The sequence below is a fragment of the Aquila chrysaetos genome, chromosome 5, assembly GCF_900496995.4.
Source record: "Aquila chrysaetos chrysaetos chromosome 5, bAquChr1.4, whole genome shotgun sequence".
In the NCBI taxonomy this organism is placed as follows: Eukaryota; Metazoa; Chordata; class Aves; order Accipitriformes; family Accipitridae; genus Aquila; species Aquila chrysaetos.
In genome coordinates this window covers 27,667,887-27,680,397 of record NC_044008.1, presented here as the reverse complement: position 1 = coordinate 27,680,397, position 12,511 = coordinate 27,667,887, and the positions used below count along the sequence as shown (strand labels likewise).

The window sequence follows — 12,511 nt, the reverse complement described above, 5'->3', positions numbered from 1 at the left end:
TTCAGGACAAGGAGCTCAGCCCCGCTCCCATCCTTCATCTTTGCCCTGATCCAGCTCTTCCCTGCAGTCACAGCAAAACTGAGGGGCTGGCGTGGGCTGCTCACAGACTGGGTGGGTTCTGCTTTGGTTGGTGTGTGTGGTTTGCCTTTTTTTTTTTTTTTTTTTTTCCTCCTCTCAAACTCTGATGGATGAAATGATGTCAAGAGACACTGGGGGAAGAGGAGGAGGTAACACCTCCGATTAGGCAAGGAATCCCGAGGAGCCAGTTGCTTTCCAATAACCCTACAACAAGCAGACGGTCCGTTCAAACGCGCCAGCGGATGCTACGCCAGCCGCTGCGCAGCCTCCGGCGGCGACCACCCCGGCTGCCGGAGACCAGGCACCGCCGGCGCTCCGCACCCGCACCGCGCCCGACCCGCCGACACCGGGCGCACGCCGGGCTCGCCCCGAGACCGCGACCTCCTGTCGGCGGGAGAAGCCCCGAACAAGCACAGCCCCGGGGCAGGGGGGTCCCGGTGTCCCCCCCCCCGCCGCCCCCGCCCCCGGCCGCCCTTGCCCGGGAGCAGCGGGGGGGGGGGGGGGGGGGGGGGGGGCGGCCGGGAGCGGCGGGCCGGGGAGCGGGGCGATGCCTCCCGGGCTGGAAGCAAATTGGAGAACAAGGAATTTAGCAGCTTTTTTTGCTTAGTGTCATCTCGGTAAGGCAAACACAGGGTAACAGACGCTCCGGGCAAGGAACCCGCGTTAACAAGAGGGAGATGCCCCAGTTCCAAGTCAGCCCTCGCTGGCTGTAACAAAGACAAACTCTGAAGGTTGCTAAGTAACTTAGGGACTGACTGCACAGTTCTTGTTCCTGAAAGAAGCCTTCGGTTGTCAACCCCAGGTGAAAATCCTGGAACAGCAAGCTAGGAAGCACCCTTTGAGTCCTGTTCTTCAGGCAGCACTGACAGCCGTGACTCTCTGCAGGGAAGGCATCAGTCTTCCAGGCTGTCGCTCGCTATGACTTCTTGAGATCACAGATGGAAGCGTGTACTGCTTCGGAAAGAAAATGCAAAAGGTAGAATTGTATCAACTTTCGAGGTGGCAACATTCACCCGCTTATCAATTTAACTTAAAAAAAAACCCCAAACGCCCAGAGAAACCAACCACCCACCCACCGCCCCAATATCAGAAAAGCTTTTGGCTGCAAAGGCTTTGGGTTAAGGGCAATTGAAGCTTGGAGCACATTACTGCTTCTCCAACAGTACTACTTGTCCAGAGGCAACTACAGTTCCAGTTACTAACTCCAGCAGGTCTTAAAAGCAACAGATGAGCATTCAGCATCTGTTTGATAATCAGTGTGAAAAAACACACACCCATTTTCAGCTGCTGGCCAACTTCAGTTTCTGAAGTTTAAGAGATACACCTTGGATCAATTAGCAAGGGTGTCCTGGTTTCAGCAGGGCTAGAGTTAATTTCCTTTCTAGTAGCTGGTAGAGAGTTATGTTTTGGATTTAGGATGAGAAGAATGTTGATAACACACTGATGTTTTCAGTTGTTGCTCAGTAGTGTTTATACCAAGTCAAGGATTTTTCAGCTTCTCATGCTCAGCCAGCAAGAAGGCTGGAGGGGCACAAGAAGCTGGGAGGGGACACAGCCAGGGCAGCTGGCCCAAACTGGCCAAAGGGGTGTTCCATACCATGTGACGTCATGCCCAGTATATAAACTGGGGGGAATTGGCTGGAGGGGGTGGTTTGCTGCTCTGACATTGGTCAGTGGGTGGTGAGTAATTGCATTGTGCATCACTTGTTTTGTGTATTCAATCCTTTTATTATTATAATTTTATTATTATCATCATTAGTTTCTTCTTTTCTGTCCTATTAAACTGTTCTTATCTCAACCCATGAGTTTTACCTATTTCCTTCCGATTCTCTCCCCCATCCCATGGGGGGGGAGGAAGTGAGCGAGCGGCTGCGTGGTGCTTAGTTGCTGGCTGGGGTTAAACCATAACAAGGGGAGAGAAAGAGAAACACCAAGGAGAAGACAGCAAATTCCAGCAGTGTTTTAGACCCCTCTGAGCAGAGGCTACAGTCCCCCCTGCTACCTGCCTTCTCAGGTTTGCAGTAAGAAGTTGACCTGTTTGGTTTTCCTGAGATACCCTTCTGTATTAACAGGAGCTCCTTTACCTGTGGCAACCGCCCCAGTGGCTCATGAACGTTGTCCTCTTCCTCTCCAGAAGAGTCATTTACCACATCTGCATTCCAGCTTTATTGCTGTCCACATTCCTTCTCCGAGCCCTACACTCTGTGCTGGCCTTACATGAATTCACCTTGGATCCATTATTTCTATTAACCACTGTCTTGTTACACAGAATGACAGAACGGGAGAAGTGGGAAGGGGCCCTGGGGGACCATATTGGGTTTGCATGGCAAGGTTGTGGTAGCCAGGCGGGCTACAGAGGTGGCTTCTGTGAGAAGCTGCTAGAAGCTTCCCCCATGTCCAACAGAGCCAATGCCAGCCGGCTCTGAGACGGACCTGCCGCTGGCCAAGGCCGAGCCCATCAGCGACGGTGGTAGTGCCTCTGGGAGAATCTATTTAAGAAGGGGGAAAAAACTGCTGCGCAGCAGTAGCCGGGAGAGAGGAGTGAGAATATATGAGAGAGCAACAGCCCCGCAGCCCCCCAGGTCAGTGCAGAAGGAGGGCAGGAGGTGCTCCAGGCGCCGGAGCAGAGATTCCCCTGCAGCCCGTGGGGAAGACCACGGTGAGGCAGGCTGTCCCCCCTGCAGCCCATGGAGGTCCACGGGGGAGCAGATCTCCACCTGCAGCCCGGGGAGGACCCCACGCTGGAGCAGGGGGATGCCCGAAGGAGGCTGGGACCCCGTGGGAAGCCCGCGCTGGAGCAGGTTTGCTGGCAGCACTTGTGACACCCCACGCTGGAGCAGCCTGTGCCTGAAGGACTGCAGCCCGTGGAAGGGACCCACGCTGGAGCAGTTCATGAAGAACTGCAGCCATGGGAAGGACTCATGTTGGAGAAGTTTGTGGAGGACTGTCTCCTGTGGGAGGGACCCCACGGTGGAGCAGGGGAAGAGTGTGATGAGTCCTGCCCCTGAGGAGGATGAAGCTGCAGAGACAACGTCTGATGAACTGACCCCAACCCTCATTCCCTGTTCCTCTCTGCTGCTGGGGGGGGTGGAAGAGGTAGAGAATTCGGAAGTAAAGTTGAGCCTGGGAAGGAGGGAGGGATGGGGGAAGGTGTTTTTAAGACTTGGTTTTATTTCTCCTCCTCCTACTCTGATTCGATTGGCAATAAATTAAATTAATTTACCAGGGTCATGTCTGTTTCACCCATGATGGTAATTGGTGAGTGATCTCTCTCTGTCCTTATCTCGACCCACAAGCTTTTCATTATATTTTCTCTCCCCTGCCCAGCTGAGGAGAGGGGACTGATAGAGCGGCTTTGGTGGGCACCTGGCATCCAGCCGGGGTCAACCCACCACAGGGACCTCCTCCAGTCCAACCCCGTGCTCAGAGGAAGGTCAGCCAGCAGGTTGCTCAGGGATGTGTCCAGTTTTGAGTACCTCCAAGACAGAAACACTACAACCTCTCTGGGCAACCTGCTCCAGCGTCTGACCCACGATGAATTTTTTTCCCTTACGTTTAAATTAATTTTCCTGCATTTCAGTTTGTGCCCATCGCCTCTTGGCCTGCCCCAGGGCACCACCGAGATCTTCACTTCCTCCCCTGGTATTTATATACACAGATAAGATGCCCCAGAGCCTTCTCTTCTCCTGGCTGAACAATCCAGTTCTCTCACCCTCTCCATGTAGCTCTCATGCTCCAAGCCCTTCAGCACCTTCATGGCTCTTCACTGGACTCACTCCAGTACGTCCACATCCCTCTCATACTGGGGAGCCCAGGACTGGACCCAGCACACCACATGAGGCCTCCCTGGTGCTGAGGAGAGGAGAAGGATCGCACCCTCGACCTGCAGGTGACGCAATGCTGTTCCTGACGCAGCCCTGGAGAGGCTGTTGGCCCTACTTGCCGCAAGAGCAAGCTGGACTTACAAAGCTGTATGTGTCTTCAACAAGTACTATGCACACACAGTTTCTCACCCAGTCAAGAAATCATGGCATGTGCAATACAGATGACAGTGGAGTAGCCTGGAACAGTGAAAGCCCAATTCTTTGAATACAGGCCTTATGAAATTGAGCTGAGGTTTTTCAATACAATAGTGAAAATAATGTAGTTAAACCTGTATTTCTACATTCAAATAAAGACTGTTTTCAGAAAAGCTGAAGGCATGGAAGGCTCAACTGAGAATAATAATTAAGAAAAAAACCCCACCAAACCCTTAAGTAGAAGGCATCTTCCCATATATATCACAGTCAGTAGCACAGCTTAAAAGAAAAAGAACTTTCCAGAGGGATCCCTGTAAGTCCCACTTCGAAGGACTATGGCTCTGTATTACATGAAACTATGCCATTTGAATCAGGATAAAAACTAAAAGTAATTTAACAGCTATTAAAGCTGTTAAGGATACACATTAAATGAATAATGTGATGCCAGTAATACCCCATTTCACACCTCACCACTTATCATTTCTGGTCAGTAAAATACAAAGCCTCGCGACCTGGAAATTCCTGTTTCTAGAATAGGGAAATATACATTTCCAAATTTTATTTCCCCCATGCCTCCAGAACAAAGAACTGACCATAAAAGTCTTTAAAAGCAGAAACCTGCAGTTGCGATACCTGCTAGAAAGACTACCTCCTGTATGAATACAGAAACAGACTGCAAGGAAGCTGACAACTAACATAGACAACCTATGGATCACTTAGTCACCCTTTCATGACAGAAGGCATGATGGATTTATTCAATTTATTCTGAAAGAGACTTGTTTAGCAAGGCTGAAGACTCAAAATCTTCCACTACGTAAGGCCCAAAGCAACATCTGTAGTACTTTACTAGTAACACAGAAGCTTTACTTGGGAAAGATAAGCTGTAACTTTGCAGAACTGCTGGAACAGAGAAGGCAAATGCAAGCGAACACCTGCTCACACTTACGAGCAAGGTACAGCTTTGGGGAACACCTGAAGGGGTTCAAAGATGGCAAGAGGGAAAAGAATAAACTGCACAGCTCAAACTTAAGCCTTGTCCCCAACAAGGCAGTTGGATGAAGTAAAGAAAGAAAAACCAAACACAGCACTTCTCTAAGTCAATGGAGTAATAAAAAAGCTCACTCTTTCCCAATTTAAGAATGCACATACCCCAAATTACTGTCTATTTGCAACTGGTACCCAACAGGAATAATTGGGCAACGCCTTATGACAGGTCACATACTCCACAAGTCAAACTTAAAGAGCAGGGCAAATCCCAAGGCACAGGAAGACAGATACAACACACACAACCTGCAGTTTATCTTGGACAAGAAAAATTAGAAACAAAAATTCTTTAGGTTCTTTCAGATCTCCATGAAATCAACCAAGGCCCTAATTTTACATAACAGTCTAAAGATTCAGAAAAGGCCATTGCATGAATATTCATCCATATCAAGAGAAGTTAGGTATCCAATGATATCGCAAGTAGGAACCTTGCTGCATCTTTAAGCAACCATGTATCTGCAGGATTTGGCCCCAGGTCCAACCCACTCAATCCTCCTGCATCTCAATTTGCACTACTGTAAGAGGAGAACAATACCTCTCAGGGCTGTGCAGTTTACCTGCTTAATGCATGCAAAGCTCTTTAGCATTCTCCTCCAATCCCCTCATAGATGTGCAAATCATTGTATTACTGTTCTGGAATAATTACTTTAATTTGATGATTTACAGAAGGAGGCCTCTCAGCAGGGACATTTTCATCTGAAGGCTCCCTTACCGGGTGCTGGTGGGGGTGAGAATTTTGACAGCGTAGCTCAGGGGCCAGATGTTGAAGGAATCTCTTTCTTTGCTTCCTCCTCTATCACAACCGTATTGTGATACCTTCTCAAACAGAGAATTTGAAAGAGGCACTGGAACAACATGAAAGTGAATAAAGGACCTTGAAACTCATTGTTTAAGCCCAAGTTTGGAATCTGAAGAGGAAAATGCAGGTTTTTTGTGAGATGGTAGGTTAAAATAATCTTTGCTTATTTGGCTCTTAACATATCCTACTCACGCAACACAGCTCATGACCAATCAATTAATGAGACAGCTCAGAACGGTTACTCCAAGACCCTTGCTTCTCTGGTGTGGTTTATGCCATTTTGAACACTATTCCTGAACAGTGCACCATGCTAAGGATGCTGCTGGCAGAAAGCCTATGTTTAACCCAAATGCTGTTCACATGTGTGTTTGCAATCAAGATTATAAGCACCTGAAATAGGTAATCCATAAGATAACTTGACAGGACCAGCTTCTCCCAAATGTGTTTTAGAGGTCAGCTCCAAGTGTTCAGACTTCTGACTCATTTCTGCCAGGAATATTTTATTGTAACTCTCAAACCATAAAAAAAAAAATAATCGGCAACTATCATGCATTGGTTTTTGCCCTCACAGGTATTTTACAGTGATGGCATCATCCACATTGTTATACCTGTAATTTAAGTTAAATACTGATAAAACTTTTCTGGAACAGATTTCCTATTGAACTGCAAGACCTCCAAGGTTAACTTAAAAGGCCTCCATATAAGTGGACCTTTTCTTCAAATTCATGGAAAAAAATAATTTAAATTTTTACTGTCTCAAATGGCAAGATCCACCAGTGGTAGGAAATGAATCTCTTGAAATGGAAGCTACGTTCAGTGTCCTTTGAAGTGGCTTCATTAATGCAAATTCTCACTGAAGTGGAGAAGTAAGGAATAGCGAGGCTAAGTAACAGAATCTTTTCAAGGGCAGTATCACAGAAATCTTACTAGTGGTTGAAATAACTCCACTTAACTAAAGTGAAAGTACATGTTGGAAACACAGTCTGAACAAAATGCCTGCCTACTCCCTCTCCACCCCCAAAACAACAACAAAAAAAACCCCAACACCTTCGCCCAACGGAAAAACCCAAAACATGTTAGGTGTCAAAGTTCTAGTAACACTTGTGAGCCATCCCATCACTGGGCAACTGCATTTGAACTGTATTTCAAGCTAATTAGAGGAGGAGTGCTGTGTACATATAAGGTTCCATGTGTACGACAAGCAGTTAAAACTGCACTTTACAGGTTTTTGTATTTCCATGGATTTTTCCATTTCCATGGATTCTTCCTTTTGTGATATGTGTCTTGTTAGTTCAGGATTAATTATAAGGTAATATGAAGAAACAGAGAACTATTTTTTAAATACTTCCTCTTCTATACTTTGTTGGTTCAAGTAGGTATGCTGATAGTACATGCACTTCTCCACTTCTGCTGGTAGATGGTGGTGGTGGGGAATACAGCTTATCCCCCCTGACCCAAAACTGGGAACAGAATGGAAAAAAACCCAAACCCCCACAACTTCTGTTATATTTGCCTCTGGCCTCATCACTCTGTAGTATGTTCCTTGCATTGAAGGAGAAACCTGGGAGGAAAGGAGGCAAAACAATTGCAGTAACAAGGAAACATACTAACACCCAATGTAGTTTTCTAAAACAAAAAGCAGAGAACAACTGTGACAGCAATCGGAGTAGCACTCAAGTTTTTATCTTCACCTTACTAGTCTCTAGAGGGAACATCAAAGATTAAGACTCTCTTTTCAGAGATGTTGTGTGGGGAGTGCTAAAGCATGACACACCCATCGAAGTTTATGTTTCTTTAGACTCCTTTTGTTTTATTTTGATAGAAGAATGTCCATTCAGAAATATTCAGCATTTTTACAGATGTTTATTGAGGTCTGCAAAAACATAACTGATTTGAATTAACTTACACCAATTCCCTTTTTTCCACCATAGCTGGTTTGGTAACCAGATGAAAAACAGATATTAATGTTTCACTGTGGAATTACAAACACCTTTTTAAGTGGAGAAAATATTAAGAAAAAATTACTCTAAGCATGAAACTGTTATAGTGAAAGACCACACCAAGAAAAAACATGCTGCTATGTCTTCTAAGTTGCTTGCACTCTTATAGCAAAGGACTGCTATAATCCTTTTAATAGATGTGATGAAACTCTTAATAGAAATAAGTATCCCTAAGGAAACAGATTTCAGGCATAACTTGAGTATCACAGTTCAGTGGGAAATGACTTTTTAGGCAATGTGTAACAAGATCTCCACAGTCCTGTGATTGTGACAAAGAAAAAAAAAAGTACAACTCACTGGGAAGTTTTTCATATGATAGATTCATATGAAAAACTGCAAGAGAAAAGATCTTTATCAACATAAAATTGCATGAGATACTTCAAATATTTTAAACTCTCCCAATCCCCAAAAGACATCTGCATCATAATTTTAAAAACAAACATGTGATATCATCAGAATTATTTGCTTATGGTCACCTCTGAACAACAGCTAAAAGGTAAAAATGAAACTAGTAATTAGTAAGCAATAATTCCAGCTTTATGCCAAAAAAGAAAAGCAGCTTTGAGAAGATCTTAGACCTACAGTCTATACCGAAACTGATTTTGAAAATAAAACCCTAAGATACATTTAAGTAGCAGTTTTAATTTTTAATAACTTTCTTTCTAGATCAAAGTACTTACTGGATGCAAATACAACAGATATGATGAGAAACTACACAAATTTTCACGACGTCGGCTCAGCTGCAGAACAGAAGTGTACTGAACAGAAGCATAATGTGACCAAGTTTTCAAAAAGTATTCATAGCACTAAACTTGAAGTCAAACTTTCTTTACCACTAACTTAGTTATAAGGAAGAAAAAACCAAATCCAAGCAATGTTACTGCTCCCATTTTTACTAATCTTTTTTCCAAGGTGGGTGCTTTTTCTGGAAGTTTCACTTGGCTAGGGTCATTCTTCTGTTCATGGTGAGGCAGATGTTAAGTTCAGGTAAAAAGTGCAACAAAGAGAAAAAAGTTAGTGTGAAAGCTTCTTAAGTACGTGATAAAGTACCCAGTCCTAAGAATTTGCACACATCTAGGATTGATATTATTTCTTTCTCACTGCCTGTCTCTGCCCTACTTCAATTGAAATAAACTTGTGCAAACCTTTATCTTATCTGATGCTCAATCATTCTGTAATATACATTAGAAAAACAAACTGTTCGTTTACAAACTTATTTCCTCAGGAGTAAAACACATTGCTAGTAGATGCTACAAAAATCTAGTAACAAAACATTTAAACTCCAGTCATCAAATATTTTCACCAGAACTTTTGCCATTTAATTACTAAAACAACTGTTTATTAAAAAAGCAAGTTAAACATGTAACAGATTAGACTTCCTTGACATTAAAGGAAGAGTGGAAAGTACCTTACAAGTGCCTGCTCGAACACATGTTGAAGCTGAGTGGAGCCTTGTCAGGAAGTGTAGCAGGGTTAGGTTCCGATTCCCTACCTTAGTTTATAATGCTCGGAAGGCCATCTCATTTACTGTGCTTTCAAAAATTATATGCTACAGACATAACATGTACTGCTGGCAAAGTCTTGTAATGACCAAGCTTAGCAAACAGTCCTGAAGATTTTAGGGGAATTTATACAAACTTATTATCCAAGAGGTTTAACTTTGTCATGTAAATTGGCACTTTTCATAACAAATGTTTCAGTGCTCTAGTCATTCAAGACTGCCCCATCATAAATTAAGTAGCACAAAAATGTTTTGTATTAAAGTCTTCATCAGTGACATTCATAAAACACTACAGTATTTAATAGAACAGGAATGACATTTTTTAAGTAATCACAAGGCGAATGTTTAACACCTCTGTTTAACACTGGGTATAGAGGCACCATGCTTCATCTTGACAGCTCTAAACCCTTAAGTACAGATGAGAGCAAAGTCAAGTGGCACCTAACTCAGATCCCCCATCAGTCCTTATAACTGGCCTGCATATACAGGAGGCAAATATACACATACAACTGATTTCTGCATATGCAAAAAAAGGAACACAAACAGCTAAAAAGTTCTTTGCCACAACCTCTATCTACCTCTTAAATATATTTGGTGTTAAGTGATTTATTGGGAGAAGGCTGTTATATTACATTAAATTTACTTAGACTACAGGAAATTGCATTAGTAGCATTATACTCAAGGTCTGAGTTCCACATGGCTTCATTCAGTAACAGATTCCTTTCTGACACTGATGCTCCATTTACTCTATCCCAGCGGCCGTTCCTTCTACTAGCCTATTACTTAAAATGACCCCATCTGACAAGAGAGTGTCATTGTGTTGGTTTGAGAATGACTGATGTGGTGCTAACATCTAGCCTTGACCTCTCCCACCCTCTTCTTTTGTCACTCTGCAGAGTTATCTGGGATGCCTCCCATTCAATCCATAAAACCTTAGTATCTTCCTTGTGAGTCAATAATTGCAAACAAAAGATCCGTTAATTAAGAAGTAAGAGTGTAAGTATTCAGAGTGGCATTTATGCCACAGTGGTTGTCCAAGAGCACAGGGATACATTCCACTTAATTCTTTCCTGCAGTGGAAAGAAAAAGATTGACTGTGCCTTCCTTTGGAGACTGTCCACGCTGCTGTGGAATATTCTAGATTATTTCACATTCTGTCCATGAGAAGTTGCAAGGGGAAGAGGTGGATGCAACGTCCAAGCTACAGCTAAAGAGCCTGTAGCAGATCAAGGTATGAAACATTTCACTGATGGATGCTGCATTTGAGCTTGCACACAGAAATTTGTACACAGTATTTAATAGCCTCACTTGCACATACTCACCTTCTCCACCAGGTCCTTCAGTTTGGTAACTTCTTCTCCCAGCTTTTCAACACTGCAAACCAAATCTTTGCAGACTTCAATAAAACTTTCAGTTGGTGCCCACTGCAGTACCACCTGTTAATAGTTACAGTTACTTGCCAGAATTACTGTAGATGATAATTTAATATTCTTTAGTTAACATATCATAAAAGACTGTCAGAAAAAGTTTATAACTGCATTTATGCTGGGTTTTCATTGTATGATTTATGCACAACACGATCTACTACTCTCTGTCAGCCTTTGTGGGAACCTTTTGTCACCTTAACTCCTCTGTCAGCAGAAACACGAAGAAACATATCTATCTCCTTTAACTGCATGGCTTAACTCTTTGAAATAAATTACTAAAAAAAAAGTGTCCTTTAGAGAAAGAACATTGGACAGCTCTATGTAACTATATAATAATCAAGACAGTTGATGAGTATTCGTATTTTTCATTTTACAAGGTAGAATAACGTTCTAGAATAGAATAATATACTCTAAATCAACCTTTTTTATTTTGGTTAAATACCTTGTGAGAATTTTTGAGGAAATGGTTATTCATGGTCCGCAGAGAAACAGTCAGCTTACTACACTCTTTATTCCACTTCTGAAGAAACTTGAGGAATTCATCTCCACTACAAAAATAAAACAATATTCTGTTATTCGTTAAAGGCTGTAACTTTTTGCATGTTAAATATTTATCTATGCATTTCCAACATTGGCGAGTGAGCAACTCAGACATGCAGTCTCATTTCATTAAAAAAAAAAAAAAATCCAGTGTCATTTTAACGCAGGGTAGTTAAACACTACATTTAACATCTTTGCAAGTTCCCCCCACCCCACTTTTGGAAGGACAACAAATTGTTAAGTTATCTGGAATATTCAGCTGGTAAGACACCAAAAGCTGAAAAAATGTCACCCAAAAGCTTTTTGGAAACATTCTATTAAACTCTACTTCTGTTTCTAACTCTCATCAATCCTGTATTGTCAATGAAAACATTTCATTACCTGCTGCACCAGTAATTTTGTAACACACTATGCATAATAACTGCAACACTCTGTTTTCCTGTGCATGTGTGCATATAGATCACAATTTTGCAACACCAGAAATAGAGAATTTATAGTCCATTTTATGCTGATCTATCAATATTCCTGACCTGCAGCTTACATTTTTGAGGAAGATGTGGGGAAAAAGAAGTCTGGTTTGTACTTTGGAGCTAGGACTGAAATGCCTAGGTTAGAGTCATTTAGTCTCCAGCACAGTGGAAGAAAAAAGAATCCAACAATACTGACTTGGCCCCTGGATCTGGAAATACATTCCTCAAAGCCTAAAATACCTGATGTTATCCACTTTGAAGAAAATTTATACTTAGTGCTCAAACAGAAGGAGGAAGACAACTCTGAAAATTAGTTTGATCAGTATCTCCAAAGCCTGGAGAAAAGGATAGAAAAATTTAACAGACTAATTTCAAAGCTAAGTTTCTAGAGCTTCCACATGACACTGACTCAATTTATTTTACTGGAAGCCTTAGAGGGTGTTAGTTACAAGTCATGGCGCTGGCCAGAAAGTTGTTGCTGTTGACTCGGCAGAGGAAAAGGGGGCAAGGAAGAAGATCATCCATTTGTTTTTACAGAGTGAGCTCTCAAACCCTGAAACTCCTGAGAAGTACCTGTATCTCCAGTAGAAAAGTTTCCACTAGCTATAAGCCATTCAGGCAAGCAACAAGCAC

General features: G+C 42.9%; 1 protein-coding gene across 1 annotated transcript in view; it reads right to left on the bottom strand.

Moving 5' to 3' along the window:
- Positions 1-8,648: 8,648 nt before the first annotated feature.
- The window catches only part of ASZ1 (ankyrin repeat, SAM and basic leucine zipper domain containing 1), a 43,471-nt gene continuing 39,608 nt past the window's right edge, over positions 8,649-12,511 (bottom strand). Inside the window, exons 11-13 of the mRNA XM_030015105.1 lie at positions 11,311-11,416; positions 10,764-10,877; positions 8,649-8,896 (exon numbers count right to left, since the gene is read on the bottom strand). Coding sequence (XP_029870965.1) covers positions 8,759-8,896; positions 10,764-10,877; positions 11,311-11,416 — 358 coding nt within the window. The 3' untranslated portion in view covers positions 8,649-8,758. The remainder of the gene's footprint in view (positions 8,897-10,763; positions 10,878-11,310; positions 11,417-12,511) is intronic.